This window comes from Rana temporaria, chromosome 3 (assembly GCF_905171775.1).
Source record: "Rana temporaria chromosome 3, aRanTem1.1, whole genome shotgun sequence".
Taxonomy (NCBI): Eukaryota; Metazoa; Chordata; class Amphibia; order Anura; family Ranidae; genus Rana; species Rana temporaria.
The window spans coordinates 80,016,303-80,035,414 of NC_053491.1; the positions used below are offsets into that span (position 1 = coordinate 80,016,303).

At 39.6% G+C, this 19,112-nt stretch overlaps 1 protein-coding gene across 1 annotated transcript in view; it reads left to right on the top strand.

Annotated features, from left to right (window-relative positions):
* The window catches only part of FAM189A1 (family with sequence similarity 189 member A1), a 928,350-nt gene that overhangs the window by 352,167 nt on the left and 557,071 nt on the right, over nucleotides 1-19,112 (top strand). The window contains exon 2 of the mRNA XM_040342809.1: nucleotides 296-352. Within this exon, the coding sequence (XP_040198743.1) occupies nucleotides 296-352 (57 nt within the window). The remainder of the gene's footprint in view (nucleotides 1-295; nucleotides 353-19,112) is intronic.

A 19,112-nucleotide genomic window follows, 5' to 3' on the forward strand; every position in this document is an offset into this window, starting at 1 on the left:
CCGCGCATGCGCCCCCGGTCTAGTGATTTTTAAGCATTGTAGAACACAGTCTAGCTAGTTTTGGGGTTCTGGACATGCCTCGTACTAAGGAAGCCCTTTACCAATTCACTTTGAGCCATCCATGTGGAATAATGGTATAACTGAACAGTTCATCAGCAGTTATCTGCATGTATTTATGAGAACGTTTCATCTAAATACACAATACTTTGTTATTAGAACTGTACATAGTGAATGCTTTGTAGCTGTGTGTATAGATAGAAGAATTGACTTGCTGACATTTCTCCTTTCTTCTTAGGTACTCTTGTCTGGACTGATTGGTGTTGTTGCTTGGAAACGGCCCCTCTCACTTGTGGTAAGTAGAAAATATATTATGTCAGACACATGTCTGTCTGCTTTCTTAGACCACTAATCTGTAGAAATGTAAAACATTACTGAACTAATAATGGTCATAATATGTACATTCTAAACAAACCACTGAATGTCACTTACAGTATGCAATTTACATAAAAGTGAATGTTTCAAGCCCAGGATTATTTATTCTACTTGACCCTGAACTAGACATGCAAAGGAGGTATAGATGTAGACCCAAACATGTTTTGCTGGCCCTAATTAAACTCTGTATCTTTACAACAAAAATTCTGCAAAAAGATAAGTCTACCAACTAAGAGAAGTTATGTATACAGTATGTAACAGATAAATCCTCTGAACACCCATAGTTGTAGTTGTATGAGAAATGCAATGGCAATAGATGTACAACTGTTCACTGTTTGTTGTTATAGAAGGTTATACACCCTGTTAAAGGCACCTGCATAGGTTGCTTGGTTCCTTTTTAATAGTTATAACTGTGAGCCATGGCTGGAGAGACTCCAGCACGTGATGAAGACGAAAATTATTGTCAATGAAATTTGCATGCTTGGGGCATTTAAGGTGTAACTCCAAGCTTATGGAAATTGGAGTCCTTTCTCTAAACCAGGGTATACATGTACAGTTTTTTTCCTTCAATCAGTGGGTAGAACAGACCAATGCATCAATGAAAATGATGTTGATGCAGGGATCTGTGTCTTTTTTTTCTGACAACTTTCCTGGTAAGAATATACTAATCAATGCTTACGGCCATTGGCTGCAAGTGCTGATCAAATTCTGGTTTTCCAATAAGACCGTTCTTATTGTCATTATTGTCATTGTCATTGTCATTAGACCGACTTCTGTTGAACAGTCAGGCCCCGTACACAAGGTCGGTTTGGTCCGATGAGAATGAACCGAAGTTCATTTTCATCAGACCAAACCGACCGTGTGTATAGACTATGGGTCTGTTTTCCTTCGGTCCAAAATTTTAAAACATGCTTCAAAACCGAACCGATGGACCGCTGCCCGATCGGACCAAACCGATGGTTAGTACAGAAAAGCATCGGTTCAAAACCCACGCATGCTCAGAATCAAGTCGACGCATGCTTGGAAGCATTGAACTTCGTTTTATTCAGCACGTCGTGTGTTTGACGTCACCGCGTTCTGACCCGATCGGATTTTGGACTGACGGAGTGTACACATATCAGGCCGTACGGCCACTTCAGAGGTGAACCGATGAAAACGGTCCGTCGGACCATTCTCATCGGTTTTGTCCGACCGTGTTTACAAGGCCTCAGTGGTACATGGTTCTCCTGAACTGGCAAACTTACAGTACATGTGTACCGGGTTTTATACATATGTAGAACTTTTAAAAGCATTCTTCAGCCAAAGAAGTCACAGCATAATAAATCAGTGACAAAGGTGCATCTACTGTGTAGGTTTTCAAGAAGGTGTCAACTGTCCATGACTCCTATCAAATTAATTATACAGCTCTATAGTACTAAGTATTATAGAACTAATACTTTTTTTCCAGAAAAAAAAAGAACTTAATAATGAGATTTTCCTATTACCCTTCCATTTCCTGTTAAAAAAAATGTTTCTACTCTCCAAACTTTTCTGTGAAATGTATAATGTTTATATACCTGTAAATGACCTGTACCTTTACATGTAAATGAATTTGCCAATACAATATTAAAGCCAGTACAGTATATACTTGAAGTTACAGAACATTGTATTCTCTGCAAGAGACTTTTCTAAATAAGCCCTCTTTTGGAATTAGAAAATAAACTAATTATTATTACAAATACAGATTTAGGCTCCCATTCACACTGCCATGCTGTAGTAACATTATGCGCGTTAAAGGAATGCTGCTTTAGAGCAACACATGTTAAGGCCTAAGCACTAATGCAGCATGACAGTGTGAACCCAACTTTAAACCTCCCACTTAATTTTTCAGAAACTAACCTATACACCTTCTCGGAGTATATGGTTGGTAGGCCTTTTATTAACATGTAGAGACAGTGAGGCTGATCTACTAAAAGAGTTGGGAATATCCACCGCAATTATCCAGTCATGTGAAAAGCAAATTCCTGTTTAATTTTTTTCATCTGCACATTATTGGATAATTTAAGTGAATATTCACATAATTATTCAATAATTATCCATTTGTGTGGGAGATTCTCAACTCCATTAGTAAATCAGCCCAACTATTACCTTTTATAATGAGCACCTATTACAGATAAAAGATGGCGTTAGACGAGTCAACCCAGTTCACAAAAAGGCTATTGGGGAACTGAAGAAAGTGCAGATGAGGGGCATGGAGGAGCTTGGCTATGGGGAAAGATTCGATTAAATGAATTTATTCTCTCTTGAGAAGAGGCGATTAAGGTGGGGATATAATCAACATGTATAAATGCATAGGTGGTCCAAATAGTAAATTTCGTGTAGACTTAATCACTGTAAGGTCATTACACAGGACAAGGGAGCACTCTTTACGTCTAAAGAAAAAAAGGTTTAACATAAATGCTTTTTCACGGTAAGAGCCGTGAAAATGTGGAATAGAACTAGTTCCAGGCCAGCTCGGTTGATTGTTTTAACCCCCTCAGTGGTATTCCAGAGTCTGGCTTGCGGTGGAATTTCAGAACCAAAAGCGGTAACCCCGAGCCAGACTCAGGATTGCCTCGCAGTGTCCACAGGCAGGGAATTACTTACCTTGTCCCTGTATCCTGCGATGCCTGCCCGCTGTGTGATCGAGCTGTCTCCTCACTCGATTCACACAGTGCCCGTGTGCCGCCGAGCTCCGTTACAACGCACGGGGTGGAGATCGGCGCCAAATTCAAAAAAATAAATACACACAATACATTATGGGGTTTATTTAATAAAACTGGAAAGTGCAAAATCTGTTGAAGCTGTACATGGTAGCCAATCAGCTTGTTCAATTAAACTTTGACAAAAAAAAAATGGTAGCTGACTGGTTTCTGGTAGAGCTGCACCGGATTTCACACTCTCCAGTTTTCGTAAGTCAACCCCTATACTTTGTATATAATAGGTCTGGTAGTAATTGCAGAGTTAGTATTGAAAATCACTTTGTCAATGTCTGTTCTATCTTATTACTGCTCTTTGGAAACATCATGTTGATTAAATAAAATACTCAGAAAGTACCCAGATTGCAATTTGCTTTTTGAGAGATGTGACACATGTGACTAAAAATGTCTCTCTCATTCATTGGAGGACATGGCTCTACTTTAGATGATTACGTATTGGAAGGTGCTCTCCATTGAATGCAGAAAAAGGAGTTTTATGATTGAGTGAAAATCCTATTTTTTGTTTTATCCATTGGAGGAACATCCCAGCAGGTTATGATCTAAAGCAGAGCTATATCCCCCAATGAATGCAAAGAAGAGGATTTTATGGTGAGTACAAAAAAATCCTATTTTTGCTCTTCATCTTCCGAAGTGGTCCTTTCACTGCTCCCCCTTCATCTAGGCTTTATACAGCAGGAGACAAATAAAAGCATTTGTATTCTGTACGCATTTATTGAATCAGGCCGTTCTTATCTCTTTCATTTTGTCTGCAATTGTAATAATACACATAATGTGCTATTCTGACTGGGCTATACCTTCAATAAATATAATATACCTATTTCTTCAGTGCAGCGCCTTCCACTTGTCTTTTATAACAGCAAAAGATCAAAATAGCCAGTGAAACAAAATGCTTTAGAAATTACAGTACTTTGATTTTTCATTATGCTTACTATGATTGCCAACTGTATTATCTGAGAGGACAAAAAAAGAACCCAACGCGACTGAACAACAATTCTTTGAAAATACTTTACTGGCTTTAAGTTTTATATCACATTGCCCATGTATAACTACATTAGGAACAATTAAAATGTAGGTAATTTTGTGAGCCAGGAATTGTGTGATAGTAAAGTAAAGTATAAGTATAAGTATACTTATGTTATGACTCTCAGATATTAAGTACTTATGTTAAAGAGGAAGTAAACCCTGATGGGTCTTACTTCCTCTTTGTTTCCCTGTAAAGATAAAGCATAATGGCCTACTATGCATTGCATAGTAGCCCATTATGTAACACTTACCTGCAGGAGAAGCCAACAATGTGCCCGGCCATTCTTCACCCCTCTTCCTTTCGGGGCCGCAAAGTCAGGCACTGTGACTGGCCGGAGTCGTGTGACGTCGTGTGACGTCATTCCCGCGCATGTGTGTGGGAGCCGCCTTTAATGGCATGACCCGAGATAGAAACGGCACAGCGTGCCCTTTCTAAATCTGGCGCATGCGCAGGAGAAATCGCCCTATGGTGATTTGCAAATATCTCCTATACCGTGCAGGTAAGCCTTAATCCAGGCTTACCTGTAGGTTAAAGTGGTTGTAAAGGGTTTACAAGTATAGGCATCAAGTAGATTCAAGTATAGGCATTCAGATATCACAAAGGTATCCTAAGGGATGCAGAGCGAAGGTGTGACCGTTGATCTGCATTTAATGATAGTCCATTTAGTTCATGTCCGTTCATGTCCCTATTTATTAACAGTTAACCATAATCATCCCTAATTGCCTATTTTCTGCATGCTTCCTCCAGGTTGCTGTCTCAGGAAGTATTGACGTCACGGGACAATCAAGCACCTAGCATTTTTCAAAAGGAGGCCAAAAATGACAGTGTAATATTTCTCCCTGCTCATATTTTCAGTTATTACCTACAGTATGCGCTACGAGAGTGTGTGAGATGTTACACGTGTTCCTGCAGAATATAAAAACAATTTTACAATTGTTGCAGCCAATTGAAATAAGAACACACCAAAATGCACAAAAACATTTGTGCACCATTATACCCATATTTCGAGCGTACATGAAAATCCAAAACCCCATCCCATTCTGTGAATAAATGAACTGCAAGTCCCACCTTGGCAGATGGGCTTGGAGTTCTCAATGAAACACAAGTGCAGTGATTCCCACAATCAGGGCCGCTGTTAGAAATAATGGGGGCCTGTACAGCCTACCTGGCAGGGCCCCCTGACCCTGCCACCGACCACACCCACTCTTTGTTGATCAGACAACATGGTGGGTGGTGACAGTGGGAATAAAAGCATTGCTGTTCTGGAATATGTAATATCCCCTCCGCTGCCTCTTCAGCATTAGGGTTCTTTTAAACAAAGCTTCTCCACTCAGCATGGGATCCGTAAGCACATTCCATACTGAATTGGGGCAGATGTCAGTGTTTTGCGATCCGTACCCATTCAGTTTGTGTCCACATACACCACACATCGGACAGGGGTGCACTTGTGATGGCTCTATGGGTAGCCGGGTGTAAACTGACTCATGTCCATTTACATCAGGCTACCTCTGATCTGTCATGTTTAGGTCTTGAAAAATTGAAAAGGATGCAGTCCTTTTCTTGAACTCCTGTAGACTTACATGAAGCTTTCAATCAGACGCACATTAGGTGGACCTAATTGGAAAACTTGGGTGAAAGGTTCTTAAAGGGGAGTGCCTGGGGGCAGTAAAAACCTGGCACAGATGTGTTTTTTTTTACTGCTCCATCCAACACAAGTTAAGTAACATCTCATGTTTATGATCATCATCACTATGATGATCACAGCACAGTAGGTGCTCTATGGCTCTGTCACAGTGTCACATGGCTGTTGGGTGCTGGCTTTGTTATGTTTGTTCTGTGTTACAGTCTGTAACACACAGTACAATTAACAAAGTCAGCACCTGCTGTGCTGTGATCATCATAATGATGATGATCATAAGACAGTGTCCTTGGGGTGTCTGGGGGTTGTACATTCCTTCCAGAGTAGTCAGCGTCACTGTGTGTTGTGTGTGTACTGTCCCTGCCAACAGATTACGCACATTGATCCCTCTCACCCAGTGTTGTCAATCTACCAAATTGAAAATTACTGGCACAACATCCAAAATGTAGTCAAAGTTTTTACTGGCATTTTCAAAAGTTACAAAATTTCAGTTTAAAGTGTGGATTTCAGTATTTAGGGTACAAACAAGTACAATATGCAATTATCAATGTGATTTAGGGTAGATGTTAAGGAAAAAAATATATATATTTTTTTCAATATAGTGAATAAGTAGCTCAGGAACAGGAGGGAAAGAAATTAGACACACACACACATAAAATTGTCTCTCACAGTGAGGCCGTGTACACACGGTCGGACAAACATCTGCCTGTGCTCTAAAAATGGGAAGAAGTCCCCCCTCTGCTCTTACCTCCTGGCCCCCCTGTTAACCAGATAGGGCCAAGGAAACATAATTACACCCTACTAAGCAAGTAGAAGTGGGGGTGTGGTTTAGCAAAATAATTGTATTCATTTAAGCAGAAATTAACTATAACGTTGCCGGGTCCCCCTGTGAAGCTGATTAGGCCTGGGCCCTGTACAGCAGTGCTCTGACCTCACTCATAGTCCATTCAGTTTGCTAACTGTAAGTCCTTTTCATGGTATGGACAAAGAACTGAAGGTAGAGTCTGCAGGAACCTGGCATTGCACCTGGGATCCATTGGTTGCGGACATAGAGCTGGTGGAAGAGTCTGAAGGAACCTTGCATTGCACCTATGATCCACTGATCGTAGCTGCAATGCTTTGCAGGCTCCTTTGCAAAAAAAAATAAAAAATAACTGCACTTTTTTTTGCTGGAATTATATGTGCAATTATTATTATTATTATTATTATTATTATTATTATTATTATTATTATTATTATTATTATTATTATTTTAAAAGGTGGCCTTAATCTATAACAAATATGTGTTTGACAGTATACATTATTATAGCACAATGCTGATTGCCATCCTTGAAGCGTGTGTTATTATCTCTATGTTTTCAGAGTTATATGGTTGTCTGACTATTGTCACTCAGTTTACTGACCCTTGATACATGATAAATTGTTTTCTGGATCTTTGTTTCTTACAGGCAAAGCAGTTGTCAAATAAAATAAAAACAAAGTTGTGCAATCTATTTCTTGTCTTACTATGAGACATTCACCTTCAATGCAAAATGACTAATAATACCTTATGGCTGTTTTGCAGTAAGCAGCCCTTCAAAATCAAAGTATCTGAAGCCCAAAGTGTGGAATAATGGACATAAATAAGTCTGCATGTTGAATAGTATATTCTTCTACCTAGAGTAAAGATGCCGTAAACTCTGAATGGCATTATGTTTGCTAAAACAATATGGGGTTGATTTACTAAACTCAAGTAGACTGTGTAGCTGTTTGGCAATTGCTCCCAAGATTAGTAAATGAGCAGAAGTTCTGCTGACTTCTGTCATCCAATCATGTGCAAGAAAAAAATGCAGTTTTTCTTTCTATTTTCCTTGCTTGTGATTGGGTATTCTTTGCAAAGTGAAGCTTTACCTCATTTACTAAGTCTTGTAGCAACTATGCACAGTCTATGTGCCTTTAGTAAATCAACCCCTTTATGTATATGTAATTATCCAGTAACATTTTTTAACCCAATGGCTTTCCAGATATGTTTTACCCCAGTGAGTTGCACAAAGTTGAAAACAGAATATAGAGACTAAGGGGGTTATTTACTAAATCTGAAGAGTGCAAAATCTGGTGCAGCTCTGCATTGAAACCAATCAGCTTCCAGGATTATTGCCAAAGCTAGAAGCTGATTGGCTACCATGCTCAGCTGCACCAGATTATGATTTCACTAGGTTTAGTAAATCTCCCCCTAAGTATTGTATTCTTAAAGGGGTTGTAAATGTTCTTTTCACCTTAATGCATCCTATGCATTAAAGTAAAAAACATCTGACAATTACCGGCCCCCAGCACCCCCGTTTTACTTACCCCACATTGCGAACACGCTCGATCTTTGTCCAACCTTCTCGGCTCTTCGTTTTTATAGATTGATAGCAGCGCAGCCATTGACTGTCAATCAAATCCAATGACGCGTGCACCAGGGGGCGGGACCGAGTCATACACTTGGCGACAATGGATGCCGAGTGTATGACACAGGAGCGTGCTCACTAGGTAACCCCCTCGGGACAGAGCTTCCCAGAGGGGGTTAGCTATTGCGGGGAGGAGCTGAGAGCGCCACTGTGCAAAACAAGCTGCACAGTGGAGTAAGTATAACATGTTTGTTATTTTTTACATTTGAACCTTTAGTATCACTTTGACCTTTCTTTAATGTTCAATTGTCGATAATACAAGGCCTAGTAAAAATATTTTTTATATTATATTAATACTGGGCCCTTTTGAAGACAGCAACCAGTAGCAATATAGACCCCCTACAGGCATTTGTGCCCAAAACATTCTCAGTGATCTGTGTACATTGCAAGGGTTTTAATAAACTTTGTTTCACATTCTTATGCTTTGTTATTCTGAAGAAATAGCTGTTTGTCTGTGTCCATGTGCTCAGTAAAGCTATATGGCAGTGGTTTTATAATTGTCAATCAGCTGCTGTACCTGCAGGGCTCCAATGAGTAAAATTGCAGGGTCTGCATCCCTTTAGAAGTGATTTCTCACAAAAAAATACCTTTTTGTTGCAGGAGATGCTCAAAAACTTATTTGTATCGTACTGCAGACTTCTAGGAAAATCCATAAGCCAATCACATAAGCAGAAAATTACATTTCAGGGGGCATTCTGTGCACCATCTGTGTACCATCTGCTCCAGGTAGCCATTTTACAGAAAATTACAGCACTGCAGATTGAAAGGGAAAGGTAACTTTAATAACATTCAATTACAATATAACTTGTGTCACAATTGTCTACACAATTTTTTTTTTTAATTGTAACTTTTTTTTTCACGAACATGGAGTTACCCTCTAACCACTTGCCAACTGCCGCCTGTAGATTTACGTTGGCAGAATGGCACAGCTGGGCAAAGGGACGTACCTGTACGTTCCTTTGAATTTGCCACCATGCGGGCGCGCCCCTGCTGCGAGCTCCGTGATCGTGCACGCGGGACCTGCGGACTCGATGTCCACCAGTGTCCCGCGATCATGTCAAGTTCAACTGCGGAATGGGGAGATGCCTATGTAAACAAGGCATTTCCCAGTTCTGCCTAGTGACAGGACACTGATCTACTGCTCCCTGTCATGTCACTTGTAACCCAGCCCCCCCCCCACAGTTAGAATCACTCCCTAAGACACACTTAACCCCTTCCTCGCCCCCTAGTGTTAACCCCTTCACTGCCAGTGTCATTTACACAGTAACCAGTGCATTTTTATAGCACTGATCGCTTTATAAATGACATTGGTCCCAAAATAGCATCAAAAGAGTCTGATGTGTCCGCCATAATGTCGCAGTCACGATAAAAAGGGCAGATCGCTGCCATTATTAGTAAAAAATAATATTAATAAAAATGCCATAAAACTATCCCCTATTTTGTATACGTTATAACTTTTGCGCAAACCAATCAATATATGCTTATTGTGATTTTTTTTACCAAAAATATGTAGAAGAATATGTATCTGCCTAAACTGAGGAAAATATTTTTTTTTTTATATATATATTTGTTTGGGTTATTAAATATAGCAAAAAATATTGCTTTTTTTTCAAAAATGTTGTTGATGACAATGCAGTTTTTAGTCCTTTATACAGTAATGACTGGCCTCAAAAGGAAAAAAAATGCTATTTCCAAGATCACCAGCTGCAAATACACTCTGCATTCAGGGGGACCGGGGATTTATTAAATGCTGCTTGTTGCTGAAGTTTACTTGACCAGAGATATATTTCAGGCTGAGCTATATTGGGCAAGCTGTGAACTTTATCTGTGTGTAGACTGGAGAGCACCATATGCCAGATGTGCCATTAGACATAATCTTCTAAAGTTGTGCCAGTGTTTTTGGTATGATAATACATTTTTCTTTAGAGCTGGTTCTCTGGAGGTTGGAGCTGTGACAAAGCTTGTAGGGGCCAAATCTTCTACTGAATAATTGCAAATAAACATAAGAAAATAGAATTTAATGGGCACAGTTTATATGTTGTTGCTAATACTATGATAGATTGTAATGGAAAATGATGAAGGGCTTGTCCACAATGCTTCTCTCTGTATAACCAATGGAAAAAATGTAGAGCATAAAATCCATTATTATGAAGTATCCAGCAACATTCTTTTGAAATTTCCATTGTTTACTTCGAATTTTAAAACAAAGGCTTAACACAATGTTTCTAAGCATGTGTATCTACATTTCATTCCAGGCAACTGTAGTACAATACGTGCAGCTTGAACCTACCTTGATCAGGCAGACATTGAGTAATGTTCCTCTGTGCTACCATGGCTACACTCCCCGCTTCATCTTCAGAAAATCCTGCTCTGCCTTTTGTCTCTCCTGATGCAGACAGTGCAAACCTTTATCTGTTCCCTCTGTGGAATCAGCTTAGTTGATGACAAATTTGCTTGAATTAAGAAGCCTATTTTTTAAGTCTGTACAATGCAAAGCAAAGTACAGAACAGTGATGCTAATGCACAGGAATATAATATTTCTTAAAGAGACTTTAGTTAGGTAGCTGCTTCAATGGTGTTCAAAATCTAGGCTAGGCAATGTAAATGTTGTACTGCCAATTTTATTACTCAAATTACACCATCATATGCCGCGTACACACGACCGTTTTTCAGCATGAAAAAAAAACAACGTTTTTTTAAAAGGTCATTTAAAATGATCATGTGTGTGCTTCACATCATTTTTCGGCTTCTGAAAAACGACCAAAAAAAATTCAAACATGCTGCATTTTTTCACGTCGTTTTTTAAAATGTAGATTTTCGTGTTGTTAAAAATGATCGTGTGTCGGCAAAAACGACGTTTTAAACCCGCGCATGCCCATAAGCAAGTTATGAGATGGGAGCGCTCGTTCTGGTAAAACTACCATTCATAATGGAGTAAGCACATTCATCACGCTGTAACAGACAAAAAAGCATGAATCGTCTTTTACTAACAAGAAATCAGCTAAAAACAGCCAAAAGGCGAATAGAACTTCCCCTTTAGAGTGCCGTCGTACGTGTTGTACGTCACCGCGCTTTGTTCATCATTTTTCAAAAACGATGGTGTGTGGGGCAACATCGTTTTTAATGATGAAGTTGGAAAAACTGAATTTTTTGGACATGCTGAAAAACAACGTTTTTTTTTATCCCGAAAAACGATTGTGTGTACGCGGCATAAGAACTATTAGTAGAACTCATTCTTAGCTGGGTTCAATTTTAATTAAGGGATTTAAAAAACTGCACGAAGAAAGCACTGATTACGAGTATCAAAATCAGGAGATTATAGTAAGAGGCTGGCATGTGGTACCCACATTAAGAAAATGTAGATGAAGTGATCTCCACCTATCATTGATATATGGTTTTTCAAATCCTGCTCTGATGTACCCTCAACAGGAAATGTTTTCCAGGATTATAGATGGTTTAGAACACATATTAGGTTTTATTGTTGTCTTTGGCCTCATTAGGGCGATTAACTCTCTTTCATTGTTCTGCTTACCACCATCATTGAAAGTTAAAGTGAAAGAAAATCCAAAATTGTGGGTTGTCCCACAAGCAAGGTAAATAGAATGGGGACACTAGTTCTGGTGACCTGGGGGCCCCAAGGGATTTCCTTAATTTGCATGGATTTCTTGTCACTTCCTGTTTTGGCTATGGGACAGGAAGTGAATGTAAATCTCCCCAATGGGACACAGCTGGCAAAAAACTGGCAGGGTTTATAACCCTCCCTTACTCTAACCAAAATAATAAAAAAAAGGTTTTGGCTGTAGTTTGCCTTTAAGCACTTACCGACCAGCCCCTGTCATTATACTGTGACGATCCTGCCCCTTGACACCTTTAAGGGTGATAGTGGGCGCATGCCCGCTGCACAGTGGGGGGACCCAATGCGCATGCCTGCTGCAAAGTCATAGTGGGGGAACCCGATGCTCATGGCTGGCGGTCGCAATGACCGCTGGCCACCTGTGATCGCAGGCACGAGAACCAGAATGGGGATGTGTGTGTGTAAACACACATCCCCATTCTGATAAGAGAGGAGAAACCGATCGTCGGTTCCTACCAAGTAGAAACAGCGATCTGTCTCCTCCCCAGTGAGGCACATCCCCATACTGTTAGAAACACTCCCTAGGACACACATTTAACCCCTTGATCGCCCCCTAGTGTTAACCCCTTCCCTTCCAGTGACATTTATACATTAATCAGTGGCTATTTTTAGCTCTGATTGCTGTATAAATTTCAGTGGTCCCAAAAATGTGTCAAAAGTGTCCGATCTGTCCACCACAATGTCGCAGTCCTGCTAAAAATTGCTGATCTCCACCATTACTAGTAAAAAAACGAAAAATCTATCCCCTATTTTGTAGATGCTATAACTTTTGTGCAAACCAATTATTATATGCTTATTTTTTTTACCAAAACTATTTATAAGAATATATATTGGCCTAAACTGGTGAAGAAAATCGTTTTTTTTTTTGGATATGTATTATAGCAAAAAGTAAAAAAAATGTATTTATTTTTTTAAATCATCACTATTTTTTGGTTTATAGTGTGCAATTGTTAACTAAAGCAACACAGTGCCTCATCGCAAAACATAGCCTGGTCATTAAGGGGGTTAATCTTGAACATTTGGTTTATCCTGTGCCACTGGAGCCTAAACCACTAAAACTGATCCCATAGATGAAAGTCGCAAAAAACATGATCTGTTCAGGGTAATGAAGGACTTGAGTTGAAAATGAAGGCTATAAGACTATTGTACTATATATGTAGATGAAATAAATTCTGTAAAACAAAGGAAGCAGAGGTTGGCCAAAGCTCCCAAACAGATAGTTGCTTTCACTTTTTACTATTTAAATAATTGACATTTGGAGCTTGTCAGTCTGCTTCATGCAGCACATCCATATTTTAATTGCTGCTCTTTAAAAAATGCTACATCAAACATTATCAGTCAATTCAATGAATTCATTTTAAGTGAGGCCAGTCAGGAAAAGCAGATAGATTCATGATTAATACAAACACTTATGTAAGACATTATTTTGCGCTGTTTTGGAAACAAAATTGTATATTTTAAATAGATTTTTACATGCATGGCTCACCCACCTTAAAGTGGATGTAAACCCATTTTTTTATGTCACAATGTAGAGTATAAGATTTCCTATCATTTGTGCCCAGTCTTGCCACACAGAGTTAATCTAGCTTGGACATGTTTATCATATTTTATGTTATGTTTATCATAATATGAGGTGATCCACAGTATAAAAAGTGAGAAATCCACCCCTCCCCCACATAACACATCCTGGTAATATACAATGACCTGTGGATCACCTCATATTATGATAAACATAACATATGATAAATATGTCCAAGCTAGATATGTAAATAACCTGTCACTCAAAGCAAGGAGAGAGGAATGGACTTTGTATTTAGACAGGGTTTTATCTAGCAGTCTGTTAATTTTCACTGAACAATAAAAGAGGATTGCTCAGAGCTGGATTAACTCTGTGTGGCAAGACTGGGCACAGATGATAGGAAATCTTATACTCTACATTGTGACATCAAAAAAAGTTATAATTTGAAATTCTTAAGCCAATTTAAGCAGAGTCTTAAGCAATTTTGATCATTTTTTTTATTATATAGTTGCATTAGATTTTATATTGTTTTAAATTAGGGATACAAGGTAATTATACAGACATTGTAATAATACAAAGCATAAAAGGAAAACAGTGTAATGTGGGTCTGCTTATAAGCAAAGCTTACAATAGGGACATGGCAACAGTATAAAAGGCATGTAAAATGGGTAGGACCAGGATTACATAAAAGATTAGATACATTAGTATTGTATGAACAATTCATAGCTGAGTCTGAGAATGAGCCTAGAATGTAGCTGGTACATATTTAAAAGCAGTTAACGTTTTTAGGGAAGACAGAAAGAGCAGATGTCAATAAGATCCTATTGAATAAGTACGTGAATTAGAAAAAGAAGTAGATAGGAAAGCAGTTGGAAATGCCATCATTAGCTAAGTGGAGTGGATGGGATAAAAGATGGAATGGGAAGATGCATATTGCAGATGATATTGTGACTTGACAAAGATAACATTTTATTAGCAAATAAAAAGCTTCCCTAAACAGGTGTGCTTTCAAAAATAGTGTAAAGCATTAAAGTAGATGTATATCCTGCAGTTTTCAAAAGTGCAGGATATAGTATTGATGTAAGCTACTAGCATAGTGTATGTATTCACCACAAAAATTTTTAATTATTACCTTTAATTTAGGATTTTTTGGCAGTCATATGAGGCCTCGTACACACGGCCAAGTTTCTCAGCAAAAACCAGCAAGAAGCTTGCTGGGTTTTTTTTTTGCCGAGGAAACCGGTCGTGTGTACACTTTTAGACGAGGAAACCGACGAGGATCTCGTCGGGCCAAAAAGAGAACATGTTCTCTATTTCCTTGATGGCAATGGAAAAATTTGGCTCGCCGAGATCCTTGGCGGCTTCACAAGGAACTCGACGAGCAAAACGATGTGTTTTGCCCGTCGAGTTTCTCGGCCGTGTGTACGCGGCCTGACTGCATTTTCTCTCCCACACTCTCTGCAGCAGCTGGGATTGAGGCCTAAACTGTGAGTGACATTGCTACAGACTTCTTGTTCTAGGTTCTTTTGCAGCCTTACCCTCTGCTGAAAGAGACAAGTTCATCTGGTTGACACCCCTTGACATGTCTATTTGATTAGAGCAGGGTATACTGGCAGAAAATAAAATAGATTCAGATTTAACATTTTTTTTACTATATACTACTGTACTTGTGCCACTCAACAGAAAAATACAAAGTGTTGACTGGCACTGCTGAGCTGTTGTTAGCCAAACACTGCTTGGCTGTCCAGGGCAGGGCTGGACTTACCATTGGGCTTGACTGGGCTCAAGCCCATGGGCCCCGCCCAATGGGGGGCCCCCACGGGAGGAGGAAGCAGGAAGAGCTTCGATCGGCGCCCCCCCCCTGCTCATGCTCAACAACCTCGATCGGCGCCCCCCGCTCAACAACCTCAATCGGCGCCCCCCCCGCTTCTCGGTTCCAGGGGGCCCCTTCGATCAACACTCAAGCCCACCACCCTAAGTCCTGTCCTGGTCCATGGGGGTCATGGATATTGGCTAATAAAGGCAAAACTATAGGGCATGTTGTGTATTGACATGACTGCTTTTAGTTTCCCAGCAGGAGTAAACACAGGAGATTGACAATGCCCCCAATGAAATAGAAGTTAGCATTGTTACCCTACCCACAAAACAGGACACACAGCCAAAAGCTTACATCAACAGGTAATTATTAGAACAAGTCTGCTACTAGCATTATAACTCTTTGGCTCTGTTGTTTCATTTGACTTACACTTTAAATATTAATGGGCAGCCTGATAGAACTGGGGCAAGCAATCAAGGATAGAGAGAAATGCAGAGATATCTTTGATGTAAGGTGCTTTTGTGAAACAAAGATAACAATTTGGAAATTACAGATAGGTAGGAGCAGTAATGTCAAGTAACTTGTACATAAAGACTTGAAGTTTTGTTTGAATCCCTAAAGAAATAGAGAGTATGTGTAGAAAAGAAATTGAAAAAGAAGAGAAGCCTTAGTGAAATACTTGGTGGTGAAGAGAGGTTTGGAAATCACTGAATTGTGCCAGTTTATGCCCTGGAAGACCTATTAGCAAGGACTTACAATAGACCTGCTGGAAAATAGTTGATGTATAAATAATATTTTAGTTGTTGTTTCATTAGTAAGGGCAGATGCAACAGATGGTTATCATCTGAAAACAGCAAGATTTTGATAGTAGAAATGATGGAGTTGAATTGAAAGTGGCCCCTAGAAAGAGCTTATTTTGATAGAATGATAATTACATTGTTTACTGTAAAAGAGAGTTCAGGCATAGGACTGTGAATGGAGGGTGTAATTAATTTATTTTTGCAAAGGTACAATTCAGGTAGAAGGAGTCTGTTTAAATGAAGAAAATAAAGACTAAAAGCTTAAACAATTGTTTCTAATGGAGAGTAAAAGTTTTCTTACAGAAATGTCACAAAAATGACAATGTGCAACATAGAGACAGGGGGCCAGATTCTCCTACATCCGCGTAAAATTGTGCGGGCGTAACGTATCTGATTTACGTTACGCCTCCGCAACTTACGCGGACAAGTGCTGTATTCTCCAAGCACTTGCTCCATAAGTTGCGGCGGCGTAGCGTAAATCGGCCGGCGTAAGCCCGCCTAATTCAAATTTGGATCAGGGGGGCGTGTTTTATGTAAATTTACTGTGACCCGACGTGATTGACGTTTTTCCCGAACGGCGCATGCGCCGTCCGTGGAATTTCCCAGTGTGCATTGCTCCAAAGTACGCCGCAAGGACGTCATTGGTTTTGACGTGAACGTAAATGACGTCCAGCCCCATTCACAGACGACTTACGCAAACGACGTAACTTTTTCAAATTTCGACGCGGGAATGACGGCATACTTAACATTGTTACGCCACACTTACGCCACCATATACCAGGGGCAACTATACACCGGGAAAAGCCTAACGTAAATGGCGTAACTTTACTGCATTTACTGCATTTACGATACGACGGTGTAACACAGTTACGCCTGTCGGATCTAAGCGAAATCTATGCGTAACTGATTCTAAGAATCAGGCGCATAGATACGACCGCGCAACTTAGAGATACGACGGCGTATCTGGAGATACGCCGTCGTATCTCATTTAAGAATCTGGCCCAAGGGGTCTTAAGGAAGGGGTCTTTTATGGCTCCAAAATTTTGCAGTATTTCATTTGTATAACAAAACGCCCTTGTTTTTCCAAACACTACTGTGCAGGTGATGTCTTTCTACTTGCCTTCAAAAGTATTCTCATGCCAAATAAAATGTTGGCAATTATCAATACATTTTATTTTTCTAAAATTTTGAAAAATGTTGGTATATATACAAAAAGAAAGTAGATCTATAGGCAAAACGTTTTTTTTTTTTCATTTTGGATAGAGTAAGGGACGGTTATAATCTCTGTCATTTTTGTTTTGCCATCTGTGTCCCATTGGGGGAGATTTACCTTCCCTTCCTATCCCATATCCAAAACTGGAGTGGAGGGGAAATCCATACAAATTGGGGCCTCCTAGTTCACCAGAACTAGTGTCCCCATTAGAAGATTTCCCCTCTATTACTTTCCTGGGAACAACCCAAATTTGGGGATTTTCTTTCAGTTTCACTGTTAATAGTAAACAGGTCAAATAGAAAGAATGCATCTCCCTAATGGGGGAAAAGACAGCAATTAAAAATGAATAGATGTTCTAATCCATCTCCACTCGATCCAAAACTAACGAAAAAAAATGTTTTGCCTTTAGTTTTACTTTAACTACAATGTTTGCTATGGGACAAACTAATTATAAAAAGAAGCCTTTATCTAGACAGGGTAATTTAATAATCAACTTTAGTGTCACTTTAAGTATTCTTTCAATGCATGAGCATTGGAAAATGACTGCATCAAGTCAGGAGGAAGACAATTTAGCTAGATGTATAGGTTCCCTCAGGTGTGTTTGCACAGGTTATCTGTGTCTCATCCTTTTAAATTGTGTCTCTCATAGAGAGATTTGTTGGCAAAAAGGAAAGCTAAATCATGTAAAACAAATAGTCTCACTTCTTAAAGAAATCTGAGCGCATCTAGCCTGTGACATGAGTTGAGAAGACAGGAAATAGAAAAACACTACTTTGGCAGATAGGAGTGAAAGAATAAGACTTTTCAAGTGCATCCATTGTATTTACAATGAGTAATGTTGGAGTTCGAAGATAAAGATCCCCATAATTCAATCCCTTTTCTTAACTCCTTTCTCAGCTTCCCACTCTTAGCGTACTCTAGCAGCAAACATCTCATTATATTGTCCCAGTCTATATAAAATCTATACAAACGAAAATGGATGAAAGGCCATTTTTATAATCAAAACTTTTCATACCAACAGTAGATGTAACACTCAAAATCATAAATAGTGAACATTCATCACAGAACTAAACTCTTGAAAAACAATACAAAAAAGATTACATCATTATATAAATTACAGTTTTCTCCTTACTTTCTTCATAGTTTCTCTATCAGTGTTATGCGAAGACTGTAAACTTTCTGTAAAGTTGTGCACACATCAGTAAAAGCTAACCATGATTTATCAATATATGCTCAATTTTTACATAAATATAAAGTGAAAAGTCCAAATGTGCTCAGTCCCAAAGAAACAAAAGAAATAATATAGTTAACACAAAGTCCACTTCTGCATCTTCTTTATATTTTACCTACATCACCAGTATTGCCTTTAGTGATCACCACCGATCACCCTAGTCCAGCGTGACTAACCAGTTCATATCACCTCTCATTTTTTAGACCGGAAAAAAATGCTTGAGAACAGCATCCAGAACTGATTTACTTCTCCTCAACAGGCATCTTTCCTTCTGAACTTCATTCTCCACATAATAGTAGGCTCATGACCAGGGATGGATTCCAGACAAGGCCACCGAGGGCAGGCCTCAGGGTGGCAGTGGGTGCAGGGGCAATGCTGCTTGTGCGGGGACGTCACGCCGCTTCCAGCCAATTACTGATCGGTCCTCGCTATGCTCTTTACGTCGCTTAGAAACTTTCCGGAATGTTCCTAAGCGCTCCCCGCACAACCAGCCTATTGTGAGTCCCCCGAGCTGAAGAATTTTCCAGAGGCTTTCAGTCCGAGAGAGCCCCCAATCAGGGGTGACGGGTTGGTCAATTACGTCAATAGGAAAGGAGAAGCTTTGCGAGCGTTCCAGATGGAGCTGTTAGTCAGACAA